At 37.8% G+C, this 23,710-nt stretch overlaps 1 protein-coding gene across 5 annotated transcripts in view; it reads left to right on the forward strand.

Annotated features, from left to right (window-relative positions):
• The window catches only part of CPSF6 (cleavage and polyadenylation specific factor 6), a 35,593-nt gene that overhangs the window by 973 nt on the left and 10,910 nt on the right, over positions 1 to 23,710 (forward strand). Inside the window, exons 1-10 of one of the 5 annotated variants that reach the window (XM_040637248.1) lie at positions 1,225 to 1,353; positions 9,261 to 9,470; positions 10,984 to 11,087; positions 15,280 to 15,425; positions 16,327 to 16,500; positions 16,631 to 16,741; positions 17,185 to 17,689; positions 20,039 to 20,154; positions 20,656 to 20,809; positions 22,832 to 23,027. In XM_040637248.1, the coding sequence (XP_040493182.1) occupies positions 1,294 to 1,353; positions 9,261 to 9,470; positions 10,984 to 11,087; positions 15,280 to 15,425; positions 16,327 to 16,500; positions 16,631 to 16,741; positions 17,185 to 17,689; positions 20,039 to 20,154; positions 20,656 to 20,809; positions 22,832 to 23,021 (1,770 nt within the window). In that variant the 5' untranslated portion in view covers positions 1,225 to 1,293 and the 3' untranslated portion in view covers positions 23,022 to 23,027. Of the gene's footprint in view, positions 1 to 1,224; positions 1,354 to 9,260; positions 9,471 to 10,983; positions 11,088 to 15,279; positions 15,426 to 16,326; positions 16,501 to 16,630; positions 16,742 to 17,184; positions 17,690 to 20,038; positions 20,155 to 20,655; positions 20,810 to 22,831; positions 23,028 to 23,710 lie in introns of those variants that run through there. The other 4 variants (XM_040637249.1, XM_040637247.1, XM_040637250.1 and 1 more) reach the window with 4 other exon arrangements.

Here is a 23,710-nt window from a genome sequence, read left to right on the forward strand (position 1 = left end):
GTATTTCCAAGAAGTAGAAAAGGATAGGGCATTTTGCATATCACCTCATTTAAACTACCACCAACCTTCAACCTTGGTAAGGTAAATATTATTACCTCAAGTTTAAAGATTCTGAAATTGAACATGAGAGAGAGGTTAGGTAACTCGACTGAGGTCATCTAGCTGGTAAGCTGACTGACTAGTAATTGGTATCCTCATCACCACATTATTAAAAGACTCCAACTAAGCTTCTGCCAACATACCAACTATAACTGGATAGTCTTTGGCTTATCGTTGTGTGAAACATTTCTGTATCTTAGCAAACATACTCTAATTTGGTGGGTTTTTAAATGGGTGAAAAAGAAAGAATGGAGTAAGATTTCCAACCGGAGAGATATCTCTGAATAAAAAGCTGGTGGTAAAAGCTTTCTGTATTGATCACGTGATCCCGGTTAAATCACTTAACCTTCTATTTGGCCTCAGTTCCCTCATTTGAAAAATAGATGTTTGGACCTAATGACACCTTTTCCAGTTCCCTTCTCGCTCAGACATTCGATGGTTCTGAGGGAGAAGCCCCTTGCCTCAAGATGCTTTTACCTTGTTGGGTGGGCTCTAGGATGGCTGCGTTCAAGTTAGAGGCGTTTGAACTATTACAGAGAAAAACCAACGGCGATCTAAGGGGGAAAAAACGAAGGTCAACGAACGGGGAAAGGGGGAGATGAAAGGAGACAGTGACAGGAGATAGAGATGCAAACATTAATAGCATGCAAATAACCTAAGTATCTTGCAAATTACTCAACATAACAATCCACGGGAATCCTGCGTTTACTAGGCAAATGAATCTGCGGGTCTCTGAGGACGCAGGGATAAGAACATTGTTTTCGCTCTCAAGGCGCTCACAGAATGCTGGGTTATACTTCGTATTTAATCATGGACATAAAACTTCCACCTCCCTAGAAGCCTTGGCTGTGAGAATTTTAAGAAAAACTGAGAAATGAAAATATTACAAAACGTTTGAGTGTGTCAGACGCAACGTGAAAACACAGTCTCTGGAAACAGCTGGGACGTCCCCCCAAACCCCAGGCCTAACCTAGACACACAAAAGAAGCCGCCTCTGCCAGTAGAGACGCAAGCTTTTTCTCTGCGCCCGCCGAGCGGCCGGGCTGCAGAGGCGACCGCCGCCCCCGGCCGCCCCCGCCTCGTCCCTCGGGCCTCGGAAGTGACGCAGCGCGCCCCGCCCCCGCCGCTAGATCCGCTGCTGCTGCCGCGGCGGGCAGACCTGCAGGAGGCGGCGGCGGCCTCGGCCGAGAGAAGATGGCGGACGGTGTGGACCACATAGACATTTACGCGGATGTGGGCGAAGAGTTCAATCAGGTACGTGAGGGCCTGGGCCCACGCCGCCGAAGCGGGCGGCGCTGCGGTCCGGACGCTGACCCGGGGCCCGCCGCGGGCTGCGAGCCGGCGCGGTTGCAGACCGTGCGCCCTTGCCGCCTGTGGGCCGCGCCGTCCCACCCCGGCGCGGCGCCCCCCTCGCCCCTCGTTCTACCGCGTCGTTTCGCGGGCCGCGGGCGCTACGGCCCGCCGCGGGGCCCGGTGCGCGGACGCGGGCCACCGTGCAGCCGCCGCCGGCCCCTCCCTCGCCGCCACCACCCTCCCCATTGTTGGCGGCGGCCGGCGGGCGCTTCCCGCCGCGCTAGGCCCGGGCGGTGGGGCCGCGTGTGCGCTGCCGGGAGAACGGGCCGCCGCCGCGCCCCCTCCCCCGCCGCCAGGTCGAGGAAGAAGCCCGGCGGGGCGCGCGCCGGCCGCCGCCTCTTCCCCGGCCCTGCAGCTCGGGCTCCGATTCCTCTCGTCGCTCCATTTTGTCTCCCCGGCCGCGCACGGTCGCCTCATGGAAGGCCGCATTCATGGCCCTTTGTATCCCGCGCGCCCAGTTTCCTGGGCTCCTGCTCACGTTTGCGACAGGTTTCGGCGTGGCGCCTTCTTCCTCCTCGCCTCACGCTTTCTGAAGCCTGCTTCGGTGTGGGCACGTTTGCAACAAGTCGTTCGACTTTTGCACCATCGATTGATTGTGTTTAAAAGTCGGTGCGCGGGCCGTGCCTCGGTGGTCGAGGTCTTGCAGTGCTTTTGAGGCCCAGTTGTCCTTGCTTTTGTGATGAAAATACCTGTGAAGACAGATGGCCTGAGCCGAAAGAAAGACTTGGAAGCGTGTTGGTTGGATGGGGGGGGGGGGNNTGGTAGCTCACCGAGAGATAAGAGGAGTGATTAAAATAAAGAACGTTCACCCGAAATTCTTTCAGTATAGTTTAAAGGGTTGTAAGTAAGACCCGGTTTTCAAAAGCAAATGTAAAGTGCCCTCCGAGGGATCTGCTAATTTACGTTTTGAAAGGTTGGAGAAAGTGAGAATGGAAGGTTTTCCGGTATCTCACAAGCCACAGTTGCCTAGAAGAACTAGCCGCGGAGCTGTGATGTCTCATGTTGGACATCCTTGCAAAAGATCTTGTTTGTTACTAGAGTAGTGACGTGTAAGCTCTAAGCCTGTTCGCATCTTTACTGCCTAAGTAACACATTTTAAAAAATTAAATTGTGCCTAACTGTAGTGCACCTAAAAGCTTTATTTTTTATATTCCAGGTCCGTAAGAGAAGCTCGATACAATTTTAGTGGTTAATGTGTTTTTCTTTTTTCCCCCCACTACATTCAGGACTTTATTTCTGACTAGGGGCTCAAGATTTTTTTAAAAAGAGGGAAAGCTAGAAATCCTTAACTGTGCTCCTGGTTTAAGTATTAGAAAAGAAAAATATTTTTCATTTAGCTTTAAATGGTTGCTACTCCGCTAAAGACTGGATGTTGTCATCAAACGTTAAGTTTTAAAATCTTAGTTCTTTTTATTGTGTTTGTATTTTGGATCTGTGATGCCTGAGTTGTGTCAGTGGCAAATTAGAAAATTTATCTTGGGCACTACAATCAGAGTCTAATGCTTTTCAGATCAGTAGACAAAGAACTCTAGGAAATTTCTTTTTATTTATCAAATGGTTATAACATTCCATCCAAAAGAGGGCCATACCCGAGAGTAAAGGAGCAATTAAATGTTCAAGACTGTCTTCAGTAGTTTTTTTTTTTTAAAACAAGAAAAGACATTTGCTTTGCCTTTTTCCCTATGATAAAAGAAAAATTTGGGTACAGTTTTAGAATTTGAGCTTTCTTCAGGACCTCTTCATGAAAGATGTTTTTTTAGGCTTCCCCATACTTAATTTGGGATGGCCATTTCTCTAATACATATAGCTGGAAGGAGTGATACTTGCTTATCCTTGTGCAGTAACTAGTGCTGACTGAGCAGGAGGTAAGAAGAGATTAAAATTTTGTGGCCCTGACGAGGAACTATTTTATAGGGTTCTCTTAAAAATGTAGCTTTTTGTTTTATCTCTCACATAGTTGTATAATTTTACCAGTAAAATCTTCATACTTTTGAATACATTGATGGGATTAAATAGAGGCTTTGTTTTTGTTATTATTTTGCATATCGTTGGCCTTTGTAATCTGCTTGCTTTGGTAATTCCTGTACAAAATATGGCCACAAAAGGATAATTGGTCGTTTTCAAGGTCCATCCTCTTTTTTAAAATGTTACTGTCATTGAAATATTTTTTTGAAAACTGATCAGAATTAGAAGCAACTACAGAATTAAAACTGACTTAATTTTCACTTTATTGTGAGCTGGTGACCTTATTTGTACTGGTTGCTATAGTAAACTATAACTTTTAACTGTAGTTGAGTGAAGTGTTTTACTAAGTGTAACCAAAGTTGACTGACTTTGGCTTCTAAACTGGTGTAAACCTTCAAAAAAAAGCCTTGTTCTTCACTGTGAGCTGCAGATTTAATTGCATTTGTGTACTTTGAAATTATCTGTAGTCTGTATTTTCCATTTTCTTCTGTTTTAAGTGATACTTTATGAAGCTTTTTTTTTTCAGGTGTGTATTTTGGTTAAGCACGGTATAAAACTATTTCAAAAAGTATGAGACAGTCAGCTGTCTTAGAAGAAACTTTAATTTCAGAATGGGGTGAGAATAAGTTTAGTGAAATTATAGAGTTCTTTCTTCACCAGATGAATTTAAGAATGGAGAATCAAGTTGGAGGGAGAAGGCACAAGGGACTTGGCTGTTCTTCATTGGTGCTCTTTAATTCTTAAAGGTCTTTGGATGTAACCAAATTGAGAACAGTTAGTTGCTCCAGTGGAAGGAGAATTTGAACTACTTCCAAACCTCTACATTACTTGAATTTGGAGTTGAAAAGAAAGCAGTTCTGTTTTAGCCTCTATAGTATGTGTCCAGTTTGAACTGGAATTTGTACTCTAATGTGGTAGTTACTAACCTAATATTTAATAATTACAGACTTTTTAATTTTGACCAACACTAACTAAAAAATTTTCAGACACAGTTGTTCAAAATACATTTCTTGAGTATCTGTTATATGCCATCAAGGAGGGATACAAATTTCAGATAGTCTTTACAATGCACTGTAGTGGGGGTGAAAGACATCTACATAATTATAACATTATGACAGGTCATGTATTATAAAACTCCTTTATGTGTATCTGTAGAATTTTTATTGATGGGGAAAGTCAGAAATTCTAGGAACCTCAGAGAAGTTTACACTGTATACATTGAAGCATGTTTTGCTTGTTTGGAGATCAAAAGCTCTTAATACCGAATTTAGTCATTGATCGGTCTAATATTCGGTTACTGGTTAACAGTGCTGATTCAGTAATTTGACCACTGAGTTTTAAAATGAAAATGTATATAGGTTGTGGCTGGGGAAAAAATTGGTTTAGAAATTAAGGACCTAGACAGTCTCATAAGTCAGCTTGCCTTTATTTCATGGGTCATTATACTTTATATTTAATCATTATGTATCTACTCTAGCCAGTTATCTAGCCGATTTTGGAAAATAAGTTTCTTTTTTTTTTTTTTAAAGATTTTTTATTTATATATTTGACAGAGATAGAGACAGCCAGCAAGAGAGGGAATACAAGCAGGGGAAGTGGGAGAGGAAGAAGCAGGCTCATAGCAGAGGAGCCTGATGTGGGGCTCGATCCCATAACGCTGGGATCACTCCCTGAGCCGAAGGCAGACGCTTAACCGCTGTGCCACCCAGGCGCCCCTGGAAAATAAGTTTCTTAGGCAAAAGTCAGTGAAACCTTATTTCTGATAAATTTATGTTTAATAGAAAATCCTCTGAGATAAGGCTGTAAGGTTGAGAATGAGATAGGTAGAGATTGATTCAGAAACTTTGGTAGCAATATTTAGGGGAGCTAGAACTCTATCCGCCCAGTTTTATAATTTATGAATGTAGTTTATTCATTCAACTGCCAGTGAATTGTCCACCATTTGTGGTTCATGTGGCAAATTTTGAGTACCAGGTTGGCTTCTTTACCATTAGTTGACCTTTTTACAGGGATTACAAACTAATTTTCAAATGTACTCAAAACTTAAGTAGATAAAAATCAGAAAATGATGTATTTTCTATAAATATAAATATGAATTAGATTATCTTCTGCTGGATTTTGCATGCTAGTATTTTTCTTCCTTGGTATAGAATACATTTTGGAAATATAAAATGAAAACCTCCCCCCTTTATATTTCTCCACATGGAAATGGCATTTAAGTTCCTTTCTCTTTTTTCTTTTACTTACTTCTCCTCCTCCTCCTCCTTTTTTAAACAGAGGGGCTTTGAAACAAGTGGCCCTTGCTGTACCATTACTGGTGCTCTCATATAATGCAGGGACGCTATTATTACAATTTAGAATCACCGAAAGCCCTGTTGGGCTTGTCAGGGAGAATGAAGAGTGTAGTACAGTTATTCCATGGTCAGCCCAGTGATGGTATACAGAATGTATATACAGGACATTTATGATACTAAAATTTTATGGGAAGTGATTAAGGAAAATGTGTCTAAAAATAAGTCCTTGGAGGGAAGAAGAAACATTGCCTTTAAAAGGGAGCTAATAGAGGGGCACCTGGGTGGTGCAGTCGTTAAGCGTCTGCCTTCGGCTCGATGTGATCCCAGCGACCTGGGATCGAGCCCCACATCAGGCTTCTCTGCTAGGAGCCTGCTTCTTCCTCTCCCACTCCCCCTGCTTGTGTTCCCTCTCTTGCTGGTTGTCTCTCTCTGTCAAATAAATAAATAAATAAAATCTTTAGAAAAAAATAAAAGGGAGCTAATAGAATTTTGGTTATTTTACTCTCCATGTTATTTTAAACTGTTTTTTCTAATGTGGCAGTAGCTACTTGTGTATCATGTAGAGCATAAGCTTGAAGTGTAAAAATCTTAAAAGGATGCCTTGCCTTTAGAATGACTGTAGTGATTAAGAATGTAGGGAACAAAAAATATTACCAGATTTTTTTTTAACAAACCTTGAGAATGGTTATTTTATTGGAAGTTATAGGTAATGTGCTGCTCTGTCAGTAGATTAGTTACTATGAAAAGTAGATAGACTGGGCAGCATTTGGCATTTAAAGTATTTAGAGAGGCAGTGTTGATTTTTGTTTTTGTTTTTGAGTGCCATTAAAATTTCCTAAAGATAATAATTGAAAAGATTCTTTCCGTAATAGAACTTGACACTGTTGGCCATTTCTCTTTGACAAAGTAGAAGCTGTTTTTTTGTTCAGTGGATGTTCAGAGCTCACCTTCGTATATGACCTATGATACACATTTTGCATAATTTCAGAATATGTGTTTCCCCCCTTTTTAAAATGGGAACAGAAAGTAGATGTGTTCTGTATATTTTTTTTTCCTAATGTGGAGGATAGATGTGATACGCTGAAGCTGAAAAGGAGGATTACTGATACTTCAAGAGTATGTGCTTTGAGTTGCATTTTTAGTAATGGCAGCAAATGTATTCAGATTCATTAATATTTTTTCACCACGTCCAAATGCATACCGTTGGGGCTAGAAATACAGGCTGTGGCCTTGGAACAGAGCGAAGCTAACTAGTCCACATGGATATCAAACCCCAGGACCCTGGTCTCAATTAGCATCATACTTCAACCAATTGGAAGCAGTCCAACTACCAGACAAAATGGCTGATCCTAAATATTGGTAGAATCATATCAATGTGGAAAATTGGTTGGTGTCAACATAGGAATTCGTGGATGGACAAAAATAGTAAGTGATTGTGATTCACCAGGTTAGTGTAGCTGCGATTATGCTTGTAAATTATTGTCTACTTATGTAAACATTTTCCTAGGTTTACAGCTAATGAAAAATCAAATAATGTGTTAACCTGTTTCATGAAAGTGTAAATTTAAATAATCCTTGCATTCTTTTTTACTCTCCCTCAGACCATATATTGTGATTATAGTCTCTGCTGAGGAGGATGGAAACACAACTCCTTTTGAATAATAATAATAATTCCACTTGATGTACAGAACTGGATTGCAAGAGTCTAAAATGCCCACTAACACTTGTGGGAATCTTTTTAGTATTTTAAGGGTATGGAACCACTGCTGCAACCACGCTACCTGAAGCTTCAGCTACACTGAAACTTCATAACAAAACTCATCCTCCTTTTTTCTAATTTTTACTATCACTGCAATTTGAGCATGTTACTTTGTTTAACAAAAACTCAGTTCTAAAAGATTATTTTGATATTGCTGTACAAACAAAATAAAATCAAGGCATAATTTAGTGACTTGTGGTCTTAGTTTCTGCCCATTGCTAGGATGGCTTTGTTCTGTGGCTTAACCTAGAGGTCTTGGATTCTTTATTAGATTAAGTCTTACAGACATTCTACCTCATAACAAAATGTTATGTAAAGATGCTGTTATATAAGTAGTAAATCGGTTGACTCAGTTATGCAGAAGATTACCTGAAGATGACTTTGTAATTTCAGATTCCTTTGGCTATGTGTATAATTGGTATTTCCCCTTTTAGATTTTTTTCTTCTTAAAAAAAATCTTAACCCTGCCGCTCTTCTGGATAACAAAGCAATAGCTAAATTCTCTTGGGGCCTGTAATAACAATATTTTGTTGATCTGTTTATAGTCCTATTACAAATGCTTTCTCTGGGTCATTTCTCTATTCTTGTAATAGTCCTTAAAACTATTAGAACTTTTATCTCCTCCTTAGATGCCATTTATATAACAGTTCATCCTTAATAAATTGTATTAAGAGGATATAACCCATATTGTAGTCTCAAATATTCTATCTCATAAAAATAAAATAGTTCACATTGATTTAGATACTTAGTAATGGAAAGGAAGATAAAAGTGGATTTTCTTCTGATTCTGGCTAGTCAAGCCTGTAGCCCTTACTAGGGGCAGTTTCAGTGGTGTTGAGTGTTCTGCCAAAGTCTGCATTTCATTTTTCTTGTAATTATTTATGGTAGAACCCTCCTTTTTCATTTTTCTGTATACATTTCTGTTTCTTTTTTGTTTTCCTTTTTTCCTTGCTTACCATTTAGGCATGTAAGTGGCATCCACTAGCATTGTTTTAATTCTGCTGATGACACTCAGTGGCATAGCTTTACTAGATCCTTGTTCATATCACTTTTCTCTTGCTAATCCACTAGATATCTCTTGCTTAATTGACTAGAGATCTAAGAAGTCAGGTAAGCATTAACTCTTTGTTGACTGAGAATAATGAAACTATTGCTATATACTAATTTGGATAGTTTTACGCATATTTTATTTGTTTTTTTCCTTGTTCATTTGTTATGACATTTGGAATAATTTATGTACCCACATTTCTTCATTCCTTCCCTTTGGCTTAGCTCACTGCTTTTGTCTAAAACTAATACCTTTCACAGGGTTGGTAAACAAGATCCTGAATACCATAGAAAATAATAGTTGTATTTTTCTGCAGTTAAATATTAAAGATTTATAATGGCTCTGAGTTTTGTTTGTGATATTTTTGTGTCATTTTTTTGAAGCCCATCTGTTTGCATTCATGTATTGTTACTTCTACTCTAAGAGTATTGTACTTCCAAGGAAAATTGTATGTTATTAGTTTATTTTGTCTCCATATCATTCTTTTCCCTGAGGAACATTATTTCCTATATTATAGAATATGTAAGTGGGAAAATAGGATTTATTGTATAGAAATTCACTTTTTAGGTACCATTCAAGAATACATCTATGGCGTAAAGTAAGAGAAGATTTTTACTGACATCTTTGGGGCTTTATCTTCTATCAGATTTTTAAAACAAAATAGTTGAATGAATTTGTATTCAAATCTGTTTAGTGGTAGTCTAACTGTTGTATAATTTAGAGCATTATTTCTGTGTCTCAGGAAGCTGAATATGGTGGGCATGATCAGATAGATTTGTATGATGATGTCATCTCTCCATCTGCAAATAATGGAGATGCGCCAGAAGACCGTGATTACATGGATACTCTCCCACCAACTGTTGGTGATGATGTGGGTAAAGGAGCAGCACCAAATGTTGTCTATACGTATACTGGAAAGAGAATTGCATTGTATATTGGAAATTTAACATGGGTAAGTAAACTTAACATATGAATTAAACTATTGATTGTTGGTTTTGAACTGTTCAAGTAGTTAATTTCTTCCAGTTTTATAAAATAGAAATTTGAAGATTTGTTGTCCTGTATGCTTGCTTATGCAATGAAGAGAGAAATTCAAGTACGTTTAAATAAGTTCCAAATCCAGTTTTGAATTTTGTGGTCATTCAGCTTGGTAGAGATTCCAGTTAAATATAATTCAGTTATTTTGAGTTTAAATCACATATTCTTTTTACTTTACTACTTCTACATTTCTGCTATCCTGGTATTACAAAGAAAAATACTCATAAGGTCTGAAACCAGGATTCAGAACTGTAGGAACAAACAGTTTGACCTAGGGTTTTAAAAAGTTTTCGTTATTAAGGCTCCTGGCAGGGTCACTCGGAAGAGTCTGCGACTCTTGATCTTGGGATTGTGAGTTGGAGCCCAGTGTTAGGTGTGGAGATTACTTAAAAATCTTTTTAAAAAGAAGTTTTCATTATCTAACTTATATTAAAAACTTGTTGAATTTCATTTCTGCTTTTAAATTTGAAATCTCATTTATGGAAACACTGCTATATACATTGTACTTTAATTTGGGTTTTTTAATGAGATTGGGAGTTTCATTAACTGGATGTTCAATGTATATTTATGCTCTTATTAGCGTTAAATCTTAAATATTATTGAAATAGTCCTATAGAATCCTTACATCTCTACTTAGAAACATTTAGTATATACATTTGAAAGTTTAAAAATTGTCTAGAAATAAAAATTTGTCATTCTCTTTTCCTTAGTAGCATTTTATTTTAAAATGTTCACATTTAAAAAAAAATTAACGTTATCTCCAACCACTCAATCTGAGCAGTTTTAAAATGTTGGAGACAGTATCAATGTAGTTGTGAGGAGTGTGATTGCTAAATAAGACTTTGAATATTAGCTTGTCATTCATTTACTTTTTTGATCTTGGACAAGCTTTTTTAAATTTCTCCCTTGCACCATGTGTGAAATGGGAAAAATAATAGGACTTACAGGCTTGTTTTAAGAGTTAAATATTTAATGTAAAGTACATGATAGGTACTTGATACATGTTAGTGCTTTTTTTTTTTTTATCTTGTACTCAAACATAAGGTGGAATTTATTTCCCGAAATAATTTCCTTTAAGGAGAGAAGTGATAAGTGAGATTGGTTTTATTAAAAATTTAACATCATAGCAGTTTAAAGTTGGGAGAGACCAGAAACTCCTTAAGAGTTAAAAAAAAACAAACAAAAAAACCACTTATCTCCAAGGATATATACCTTCTAATTTCTGTAACTCTTATCAAGGGATAAAGTTAGGTCCTCAGGTGCTTTTATGCCACTTAAAAATTAAAGACTAACTGGCAGTAACTCTGCTTAGATTTGCACTGAGCATTAACTGTCTCTTGGGTTCTGAGTTTACTCTTAAAAACAAGTTAAAACAAGAAAAATCTTGGATATGTTTTGATGGTTAATGAGGGGGTAATGTCTTGCAGTGGACAACAGATGAAGACTTAACTGAAGCAGTTCATTCTTTGGGAGTAAATGATATTTTGGAGATAAAATTTTTTGAAAATCGAGCAAATGGCCAGTCAAAGGGGTAAGAATTTTAATTTCATTTTTTCCCCTAATATGTTAGTAGCTAGTGATTATAATTTTGGGAGTAACTATTCTTAATGCTAACTATACGCATGCTTTATTATCCACATTGGCGGAAGGTTCTTGGGCAGAGATTCCCTTCATTTCACTTATTTCATTTACCCTGTGATCTAACTTACTAAAGTAGTGAAGATGGAAGTATGGATAGATTAGGTCTATTTAATTTTCCTGAGTTTTCTCCATTTGTGGTTGAAATGATTGTTGATAAGACAGTTTGAAGAAGAATTATTATCTTGTGCTTAAGGGGTGGGGAAAGATGGGCAACTGGAGAATAATGTAACATGAATGTTTTGTTTAATTTAACTATTAAATTATATAAATGAGATAGGTTCATTAGAGCAACATTATAAAATACAGGTACCCAGAAATAGGAAAATAAAAATCCACAAACTCACCATCCATAAATGATCACTCTTAAGATTTTAGTGAATATACTTTCAGGTTTTTCCTTAGTGCCCATTCATATATTTAGTGCAAAAAAATTAAAAGAATAGGATTATAAGTCACATGTTTCATAACATGAGTTAAACATACTTATCCATAAATTCACATCTTCTCTAATGTCTTAATTCTTTCCATCATACCTTGTATGCTACAGTAGTTTATTTTACCATTCTTATTTTTGGTTATTTGGGTTTTCAGTCTCTGTTATAAATAATGTTACAGCAGGCATCATTTTATATAAACCTTTAGGTGCGGGGGCGCCTGGGTGGCTCAGTTGTTAAGCGTCTGCCTTGGGCTCCGGGTGTGATCCTGGCGTTATGGGATCGAGCCCCACATCAGGCTCCTCTGTTGTGAGCCTGCTGCTTCCTCTCCCACTCCCCCTGCTTGTGTTCCCTCTTTCACTGGCTGTCTCTCTCTCTGTCAAATAAATAAATAAAATCTTAAAAAAAAAACAAAAACAAAACAACCTTCAGGTGCGGATTTTGGATTTTTTTTTTTTAATATTTTATTTATTTATTTGACAGAGAAACAGCCAGAGACAGAGGGAACACAAGCAGGGGGAGTGGGAGAGGAAGAAGCAGGCTCATAGCAGAGGAGCCTGATGTGGGGCTCGATCCCATAACGCCAGGATCACGCCCTGAGCCGAAGGCAGACGCTTAACTGCTGTGCCACCCAGGCACCCCGGATTTTGGATTTTTTAAAGATAAATTGCTACATGCAAAATGATAAGGAATATGCCTTAGTTTATTCTTGTTTTATATTCAGTGTATTAGTTTTCATTAAGAATATTTTCTAAATAGGGGTGCCTGGGTGGCTCAGTTAATCGTCTGCCTTCAGCTGGGGTCATGATCCCAGGGTCCTGGGATCGAGCCCTGCATCTGGCTCCCTGCTCAGCAGGGAGTCTACTTCTCCCTCTGCCCCTCCCCCCACTGGTGCTCGTGCTCTCTCTCAAATAAATAAAATTTAAAAAAAAAGAGGGGGCGCCTGGGTAGCGCAGTCGTTAAGCCTCTGCCTTCGGCTCAGGGCGTGATCCCGGCGTTCCGGGATCAGTCCCACATCGGGCTCCTCCGCTGGGAGCCTGCTTCTTCTTTTCCCACTCCCCTGCTGTGTTCCCTCTCTCGCTGGCTGTCTCTCTGTCACATGAATAAATAAAATCTTTAAAAAAAATATTTTCTAAATATATGTGGAATCCGACCACTTCTTACGAACTTCACTTCTATTACCTGGTCCTAAGCCACTATTATCTCTTACTTGAACTTTTGTAATAGCTTCCTACCTGGTGTTCTTGCTTTTACCCTAAATCCCCTATAGCTTATGTTACTGCACAATGTAAACGTTGGAAAAAAGTGACATCAGTATTTGCTCAGATCTTCTTCTAATGGTCCCCTATCACTTAGAGTAAAAGCCAGAATCTTACTGTGGCCTCGAAGGCATTATGTGATCTATTCCCCATCACCTGTCTGCCCTTAGATCCTACCATTCTTCGTCTTATGCTGTTTAAGGCACACTTATTTCTGCTGTTCTTCAAACACCTTCCTACTTAGGATTTTTACACTAGTAGTTTCTTATTCTTGGTTGTTTTTTTTCCTCCACATATCCACATGGATCTCTCTCTCTCACTTCATTCAGGACTTAAGAGTTTTCTTTCCTCATCGTCCTATACAAAATATTACCTTCTGCTCCTTTCACTGTGTTTCTTTATTTTTTCTTTATTAAAGTATATTTTACTTATTGGTTCTGTCTCCATTAGATAGTAAGCTCCACTAGAGGAAGGATTTTGTTTTGTTCACTCTTGTGTCCCCAGCCCTGGATTGTGTCTGGCATGTAGGTGGTGGTGGTCAATAAATATTTATTAAATTAATGAATTCATTAAATTGTTTCTAAGTGTTGTGACCGAAGATAATGTTGAGTCACACAGCAGAATTTGTTGACTAGAATAAGGATCTAGTTAAAGGGCCATTTTGAACATTAGGAAGAGAAGGATTCTAAGCTGCTACGAGCCCTTCTGAGAATAATCTAGAATACCCTATAACTGTGTGAAATTTGGTAGCCATTTGTTTTTTTCTCATTTTTTCTTTCCTTCTCTTTTTCTTTTTTTGTTTTCTTTTTTAAATTTATTTTTCTTAATTGAGATATAATTCACATCCATAAAATTAACCTTGTAAAAATGTCCAGTCTGGGATGCCTGGGTGGCTCAGTCAGCTAAGTGTCTGCTTTCGTCTCAGGTCGTGATCCCAGGGTCCTGGGATTGAGTCCTGCATCGGATTCCTTGCTCAGTGGGGAGCCTGCTTCTCCCTCTCCCTGCTGCTCCCCCTGCCTGTGTGCATGCATGCTTTCCCCCCCCACACACACAAATGAATAAATAAAAATCTTTTTAAAAATAAATAAATAAATAATAAAAATGTTCAGTCTGATAGTTTTTAGTGTATTTATTATCACTGTCTAATTCCAGAACATTTCATCACCCCCAGAAGAAATCCCATACCCATTAACAGTTTATCTCTATGAATTTGCTTATTCTGAACATTTCATATAAATAGAATCATACAATATGTGGTCCTTTGTGACTGACTTCTTTCGTTTAATGTAATGTTTCCAAGATTCAGCCATGTTGTAGCATGTATCAGTATTTAATTCTTTTTATGGCTAAATACCATATGGATATACTACGTCTTTAGTCCATCCATCATTTGGTGGAAATTAGGCTTGTTTCCACTTTTGGTATTGTGAATAATGCCCCTTTGAATATTGTACCAGTTTTGTATGAGCACATACTCAATTCTGTTAGGGGGGTGTGTGTGTGTGTATTTATATATACACTCACGTACATACATACACACATACATACACACTCGGGAAATACTGGGTTATATGTTAACTCTGTATTTAACCTTTGAAGGAATTGCCAGACGATTTGTCAAAGTAACCACACCATTTTACATTCCTATCAGCAGTGTATGAAATTTTAATTTCTCCACGTCCTCATCAACACTTTTTATCTTTTTGATTATAGCTATCCTAGTGGATATGAAACAGCATCTCATTGTGGTTTTGATTTACATTGCCCTGATAGTTAATGATGTTGGGCATCTTTTCACAGTGGCATTATTCATAGTAACCAAGAAATGGAAACAACAACCCAGATGTCCATAAACTGATGGATATTTTTTTAAATGTGCTATATCCATATGAAATCCTATTCAGCCATAAAATGCTACAGCATGTGTAAACCTTGAAAGCATTATGCTAAAGTGAAAGAAGCTAATCACAAAGGACCACATATTGTATAATTTCATATATATGAAATGTCCAGAAGAGGCAAATTCATAGAGACAGAATGTGAATTAGTGCTTCCTAGGGTTGAGCCATGGGAGGAAATGGAATGACAGCTAGTGAGTATGGAGTTTCATTTTGAGATGAAAATGCTCTAAAATTGTTTGTGGTGATGGTTGTAAAACTCTGAATATACTAAAAAAACACTGGATTGTACACTTTAAATGAGTGAAGTGTATGGTATGTTGTTACTTTGAAAAAGTTAAAGATGAAAGTATGAACTTGTATAGTTTTAATTTAAGAAATACTTTCATTTGTCTTAGATAAAGGTAAATTCATACCATTTCCTTTTTAGTAACAGTAGCTTTGTTAATCTCTCCTCACCTACCCTCCTCACTCCTTTAAACGTCTTTTAGGTTTGCCCTTGTTGGTGTTGGATCTGAAGCATCCTCAAAAAAGTTAATGGATCTGTTGCCTAAAAGAGAACTTCATGGTCAGAATCCTGTTGTAACTCCATGCAATAAACAGTTCCTGAGTCAATTTGAAATGCAGTCCAGGAAAAGTAAGCAATCCCTCAGAGGCCTTTATTAAAAGATGTGCATTTTAATGAATGTTGCTAGTATTTGTTAGATATTACACTAGAGAAGTCATCTTAATATTTAATTCATTGGAGAGTCCTTTTTAGAAAGTCTATCCTTTGAATTAAATCTGGTTTATGACTGTGGTCCTGTGTACTGAAAACCCATTCCCATTTTTCTCTACATGTCTCAGACCCAGTATTATACAACAGTGTGCAAGTTCTATAGCCCTGCCATTCTTATCCTGTTGTTCCCATCCTAGAGAAAGGAAGAAACTACATTTTAATCCTTAGATTGAAGGAAAGTTATGTGGATGTGTGTGTGGTGGGGGAGAAACCACTGGTAACCAGAAAATACTCGTTGATTTTCTGCTTGGCACCAAGACCTTCCACCACTTGGTAAAGTGAATATAGAAAAGATTTGCCATTACACACTTAATGAATGCTATCACTTAAAGAGATAAGGTGGATGATCATGCAATTAACAAAAATTCAAGTGGTTGTTTTTCTTTTAATGTTCTAGCACTTAAGACTTAACTGAAAATATGATACAAAATTTAAATTATCCATGCTCACTGAAATTCAGATTTCTGTTGGGGGAATTTCAGTCTTGGCTGCTGTAGAGTACTAGTATTTTGAAAGTAACTCATACTTACTCACTGGAAATACATTTAAGTCTGGATATTTTGAAACTCGAGAAGAACTTAACTACATATGAATGTTTCCTAACCAGTACTTCTTCATGTAGTATGGACAGGCCCAGGGCATCTGCAAGTTAGCAAATAGCATACGTGAACTTTGAAATAGAATTGTTTCTAATAGCAGTGGTTACATTTCAGAGGACTATTTTAATAAATGCTATTTATGAGTATTTGGATATTTGCAGCTACACAATCAGGACAAATGTCTGGGGAAGGTAAAGCTGGTCCTCCAGGAGGCAGTTCACGTGCAGCATTTCCACAAGGTGGTAGAGGACGGGGCCGTTTTCCAGGGGCTGTTCCCGGTGGGGACAGATTTCCTGGACCAGCGGGACCAGGAGGGCCACCCCCACCTTTTCCAGGTAAAATTTTTCTTAAATTACCATGGATAAAATGTGTCTACCTTAATACCTCTTTTCCTTTTCTCTCTTTTTCAAGTAATGCATTATTAATGTGACTTACTCTCCTTGTTATGCTATTTTTGGAATCCAGGAAATTTGATCAAGCATCTTGTTAAAGGAACTCGGCCTTTGTTCCTGGAAACTAGGATTCCATGGCATATGGGGCACAGCATAGAGGAAATACCCATTTTTGGCCTAAAAGGTCTTTATTTTTCTCCAAACTTGCTTGACTTATATATAGAATATTTACATCCGTCTTATTTTCTTACCTCTTAAAAAATCCTTTCAAGACCATTTTTCCTTGTTTCACTTTCTAGCTTGGCATCAGAGTAGAATATAAGGTGGGTGATTTCACTGTAAGAAATGTGTGTACGCTGAAAGATGGAAACTATCTCTAAGCATTGTAATCTTTATTAACATTTTTTGTTTCAATAATTTTTCTTAAGCATAAATTGAACTAGCTAAATTTGTAAAGATATACTTCACTTTTGTAGTTGTTAGTGTAGCATTTACCTTATGGGTTTCATTTAAAGAGAAAGAATCTTGGTCTATGAGTTGTGCTTTAAAAGTATCTTGGCATAAAGGTTACAGTACTTTATTGAAGTGTTTTTTCTCTCTCTCTCTCCTCTCTCCTTTATACTATAGCTGGACAGACTCCACCGCGTCCACCCTTAGGTCCTCCAGGCCCACCTGGTCCACCGGGTCCTCCACCTCCTGGTCAGGTTCTGCCTCCTCCTTTAGCTGGGCCTCCTAATCGAGGAGATCGCCCTCCACCACCAGTTCTTTTTCCTGGACAACCTTTTGGGCAGCCTCCATTGGGTCCGCTTCCTCCTGGCCCTCCACCTCCAGTTCCAGGCTACGGCCCCCCTCCTGGTCCACCACCTCCACAACAGGGACCACCTCCACCTCCAGGCCCCTTTCCACCTCGCCCACCTGGTCCTCTTGGGCCACCCCTTACACTTGCTCCTCCTCCGCATCTTCCTGGACCACCTCCAGGTGCCCCACCACCAGCTCCACATGTGAACCCAGCTTTCTTTCCTCCACCGACTAACAGCGGCATGCCTACATCAGATAGTCGGGGTCCACCACCAACAGATCCATATGGCCGACCCCCACCATATGATAGGGGTGACTATGGTCCTCCTGGAAGGTAAGTTAGTATGTATTGATGACAGTAGAGTTGGTGTATTTGATTGGTAAAAGATATTCCACACTCTCATCACTTAAGTTTTTGTTTGCTTTTTTTAAATTATGGCCTTTTCCCCGATATTTCATTTTCTGTATTGTTTTCTCTTGTTAGAAGAGGCAGTATCGTATGGTGAAAGACATACAAAACAGCATTGGGAATAATCTACCTCTGCCACTTAATAAAGCTGCATGATTTAGAGCAAGTCACTAATCCTGGGGGTTCATTTTCATTATTTTTTAAGGTAAAAGAGGTTAAGAAAGATAATTTAAGTGAGCAGATGGGATTCCCTAAGCTACTTTTAAGATTTTAAAATGGATCTCACTTACCATTGGTGATACTACACAGAGCACCAAAGTTTCTTCATTTTAGGAATTAGATCAGTTTCTTATATGGGTACTATTGATTATCTCATGCTGATCAGGAGTCCTGAGTAGCAAATTACCAACTTTTATTTAAAATGGGAACATTCAATAATTTATAAGTGTATTTAGTTAGACAAAGGCTTATAAAACAGTTTTTGTGGAAATTAAAATAATTAATGGTGATCCTTGGAGAAGAGCTGGGTGGAAACACTATTGAAGGTCATTTGAAAGTCATTTAAAAACTATCCATAACTCAAAACATAATTTAGAGAGCTAGGTTTATAATCTCTAGGAACTATTTGAATTTGCCCCCTTTAATTTCTTCCTGAGTTTATATTTTTAAACTATCACTGTTAAACTGCTTTGTATTTCGTTTTGTCTGATAATGTCCTGAAGGAATGGATTTGAGAATCTGCCTAATTCCATGCAATTGCACAGGCACATGGCAATAAATTCGATGTTGTAAGCAAAGTCCATTGACCATTATCTATTCGTAGAGGTTGCATGACTGTCAAAAATGCTGTTTGGGGGCACCTGGGTTGGCTCAGTTGGTTAAGTGTCTGCCTTCGGCTCAGGTCATGATTTCAGGGTCCTGGGTTCGAGCCCGAAGTCAGGCTCCCTGCTTAGTTGAGAGCCTGCTTCTCCCTCTCCATCTGCCCCACCCCCTCCCACCCCACTTGTGCTTGCTCTATCTCAAGTAAATAAATAAAATCTTTTTTTAAAAATACTTTTTTTAAAGAAAACTATTAGAACTGCTGAAGTATAACTTCTGTTCACTTTAATTCCAATGAGTGAATTCGTATTAAGTGTTCACCTTTAGTATAGAAGAGTGGGTTATGTGACTTGGTTTGACTCTTTAAAATTTGAGTTTCATATCTTTTTCCTAACATAATAGGATTTTTGCAGTATTACGTTTTCAAGAGTGGGTTGATGGTTATTAATGACTAATTTTTAATTGAAGATTAGAGAAAACTCATACATGGGATTTTTTTTTTTTAAGAGGGATAGGATGGGCACAAGTCACAGCATTTAGTTGAAATTATACTTGTATTTTGAACAACTTGTAATTTGCTTAGGATGTTTATAAAGTTTGGGGAATAACAGTAATACCTTGAAAGCATGCAAAAGATAGATTAACTCTTTTCTCTTTTCATTGGGATGAACTGCTACTGCCTCCCTCAACTCAGTGTCCTACGTAGTAACTAGTAACTCAGATGGCAAAAAGCTTTCTTTTTCCTATACTGTACATTGTACAGCTTTTTCTTTTTTTATTGAAATATAGTTGACACACAATGTACATGTATAATTTTTAAAGTTGTCAAGCAGCTTCCGAAAATTGTGGCACTTATTTTTTTCAACAGTTGTTTATACTTACTATCTTTTATTTGCCAGATACTCTTCTGGGGATTCAGGGGCAAACAAGATGGTCTAAGATCTTGTACCCGCCTGAGGTTCTGTTAGTTAATCAGACATTTGTTATCTTGTTGTGAGTTGGGCCTTGTGCCTAGAGGATCCAAACATAAATGTAACCAAATTCCTTAATCATGTAGGGCTGTATTTTTTGTTGCCATCATTTAAAAATATATATAAGTAAAAGATATAATGATATATCACTATCATATATATTCATCAGAACAGTTTATTATTATATCTGTTTTTGTGTGACTCTGAAAAATATTATATTGTAGATATGTAAATACATTATTTCTGGCCTCCAGAAAGACAGGGATTCTAAGTTGCTACTTTATTTCGCCTGAAAGATAGTGGTATAAGAGAATTTTGCTTAGACTAGTTCTCTTTGTAGGATAAATAGTATGCTTCATTCTGGAAAAATAACTACTAGCTCTGAGACACTTGTCAAAAGCAACTAGTATGAATTGTTTTATACTGTTAGGACTAACTTAGAAAATTTGTTGAGTACAATTTAAGATTTATTTTTATTTTATAGGGAAATGGATACTGCAAGAACGCCATTGAGTGAAGCTGAGTTTGAAGAAATCATGAATAGAAATAGGGCAATCTCAAGCAGTGCTATTTCAAGAGCTGTGTCTGATGCCAGTGCTGGTTTGTATATTTCTTCCTGTATTAATATTTCTTATTTATGTTATTAGGAATGACCTAAAACTATGTGCAATCTTGAAGATTGGTCATTTGCATGTAGTACTTAAAGTCATATTCCCAAATCATACCTGTGTTTATTTAAAAGACATCGAAGGAAACTATGCGTCACACTAATGACAAGAGCCATAATTTAAAATTTTTACGTGTAGATTTAAGTTTTAGTCCTTATATTTAATGGCTTAAATTTGATTCTCATATTTTAAATATGATTCTCATATTACTATAGCTGCTTTACACAGCTGTAATAGTAACAAATTGTGCTAATTTCATACACATAATAAAAGCGTTTTCCAAATGGTGAAACACTAAAAAAATTAAGACATCTTCTGTAGTTAATTTTAGCGGTCTTTTATAAAATGCTTTATTACTCTTAACCCCAAGTGGTTTGGTGGTATTTTGGAAACAATTTATTTGATTTCAGCCCCCTCTCCTTTCCCTCATTAGGTGATTATGGGAGTGCTATTGAGACATTGGTGACTGCAATTTCTTTAATTAAACAATCCAAAGTATCTGCTGATGATCGTTGCAAAGTTCTCATTAGCTCTTTGCAAGATTGCCTTCATGGAATTGAATCCAAGTCTTATGGTTCTGGATCAAGGTAGAACTTTCCTGTCTCATGTCTATTTAAAACGGTTACTTTACAAATAGAAAAAATACTGTGTTTGGGACTTTAAAATAGGACTTTGATTTTACTTGTTACTGTTTATGAAACAGCTAGAGTAACTTTTTTTTCTTTTTTTACATTCAATCAAATGTCAGGTGTTTGCTTGCTTTTAAAACCCTTCAGATGTTTCCAGTTACTCTTAGAATAAGATTGTAAAAATTGAGGCACTGGGTAATACCCGCCTGTCTTTTCAGCCTCGTTGTGTACCTCACCCCTTTCCCACTATTCTCTAGTCATAGTGGTCTCCCTTCTCTTCCCCTTGATACATCAATACTTAATCACCTCACTGGTTTTATACTTGGTATTCCTTCTGCTGGGAGCCCTTTTCCCTGGCTCTTCACATAGCTGGCTTCTTACTCTTCATGCTTCAACTCAATCTAACTTCTAGGAGAGGTCTTCTCCTAGGTTTTTCTGTCATATTTTTCTTTTTATTTCTTCGATAGTACTTAGAATATTCATAGTACTTTCCATAGTCTTTTTTTTTTTAAGATTTTATTTTTTTGAGGGGGAGGTTAGAGGAGGAGGGAAAGAATCCCAAGCAGACTCTGTGCTGAGCACAGAGCCTGACATGGGGCTCAGTCTTGTAACCCTGAGATCATGACCTGAGCTGAAACCAAGAGACCCTTAACCGACTGAGCCAGCCAGGCATCCCTATTTATTATTATTGCACATTTGTTTTCACTAGAACAGATGTTGGAAGATGGAAGGGGCCTTACCTGTCCTCTTCACTACAGTATTTCTAATGACTAAACAGTGTTCGGTACAGAATAGGTGCTAAATAAATATTTCTTTGAACAAGGGAGTTAGTGAGTAAATGATCTGTTCTCAGTTTTCTAATTAGGTAATTCCTTTTTTTAGCATTGCAGCTAACCTTGAAATTTTACGTATTTTATTTTAAAGATTTTATTTATTTATTTGAGAGAGAGTGTGTGCGTGCACAAGCATGGGGAGAGACAGGCAGAGGAAGAGGGAGAAGCAGGTTCCCTGCTGAGCAGGGAACCCAATGTGGGACTTGATCCCAGGGCTCTGGAATCATGACCTAAGCTGAAGGCAGACGCTTAACTGACTGAGCCACCCAGGTGCCCCTGGTTTATTTTTGAAGGCAGCTCATGAAACATTTCTTTTTATTGAATAACAATGTGAATTGTATCCCAATATTTTCTAGTGGTCATAAGTGCTGAGTTTTGAACTCTGCTTCTCACCATGTTCCCCAGGTCCCTGTCACACATCCGTGCAGCAAACATATATAAGAAAATTTCTTAGTGGAGTAGGACTTACGATGAATCATATTTGGGATACTTACAAATGTAAAATTGATACTTAGATATAAGTTTAGGTCACCTGTTAATGGGTGGTAATTTTTATGTATTTAAGTCTCATAATTTCATGAATTTTATGTCTAAAAAACTACCTTCTGTACAGTCTTTAGTTTGAAACAGCTTGTCCTTTGAAAATTTTTCTCCTTTACCTTTCTGTTTTTTGTTCAGTAAATATTACATGTCTGTTTTAGGCTATTAGATGTTATAGCAGATACGATGTATTGCCCCAGTGTGTCTGGTTCCCAGTTTGGGGGTGAATATTTTAAAAAATGGGATTTCTGGGGCGCCTGGGTGGCGCAGTCGTTAAGTGTCTGCCTTCGGCTCAGGGCGTGATCCCAGCATTCTGGGATCGAGCCCCACAGCAGGCTCCTCCACTGGGAGCCTGCTTCTTCCTCTCCCACTCGCCCTGCCTGTGTTCCCTCTCTCTCTGGCTGTCTCTCTTTGTCAAATAAATAAATAAAATCTTCAAAAAAAAAAAAGGGGATTTTTATTCATGCTTGTTGGTGAATTGGTAAATCATTATTGGAATTTCAGGATATGCTAAGTCTAAACTAGATTTGTAAAGAAGTTTTTCCTTGGGTACTTTTAAACACTGCTATCCACTTACAGAGAGCATTAATCCAGTAATTTCTTTTAGAAGACGTGAACGATCAAGAGAGAGGGACCATAGTAGATCACGAGAAAAGAGTCGGCGTCATAAATCCCGTAGTAGAGATCGTCATGATGATTATTATAGAGAGAGAAGCAGAGAGCGAGAGAGACACCGGGACCGGGACCGAGATCGGGACCGAGAACGGGACCGAGAACGCGAGTATCGTCATCGTTAGAAGAAGGTGGGTATTCCTTGTTCCTGTTATATTTAGCATATGTGTTATTAACAGTAATTATAACTCCAAGGCTATCGTTTATACAGTATAAACCTACATTTTAAGTGGTCCAACTACTTGTTCTGAATTTAATCTTCTGGAAACATCTGAGACAAATGACAGGTGAGTAATGACAGGTAAAAAAAAATTTTGACCTTTTATCCTTGAATATTGTATTGCTGAGTTAAAACTTTGAGATTGTTAATGGTCTTAAGAAAGCAAGAAAACAATCAAGAGGACTCATGTCTACTTCTAAAATCTAAAAATTGGAATTGTCTTAATTATATAGATAGTTTGTATGTAATTTGAAATATAAAATACAGGAAGTTAATTCATATATATATACGTATATACATACATACATACATACATACATATATATATGAAATGTGCTTGGACTTTTAAAAGTAAATCGAAAGTTTCTCTCCTTGAACTAACTCCCTAAAACTTTTAAAGAAAATCTAACACTATAATAGCTTATAATACAGGAAGATGGTTTCTCAGCATTGAAAGAGCTTTTGTACTTTAAAAAAATACTCTTTAGAAAAGACACTTTTACTGGCATCTGGTTTTTGTTTTAAAATAAAAGAAACCATATCCTTTAATTTGCGAAGAAGATATGAAACTTAATTAAAATGGATTCAGGGTAC

Source organism: Ursus maritimus, unplaced genomic scaffold, assembly GCF_017311325.1.
Source record: "Ursus maritimus isolate PB19 unplaced genomic scaffold, ASM1731132v1 scaffold_21, whole genome shotgun sequence".
NCBI classification, from domain to species: domain Eukaryota; kingdom Metazoa; phylum Chordata; class Mammalia; order Carnivora; family Ursidae; genus Ursus; species Ursus maritimus.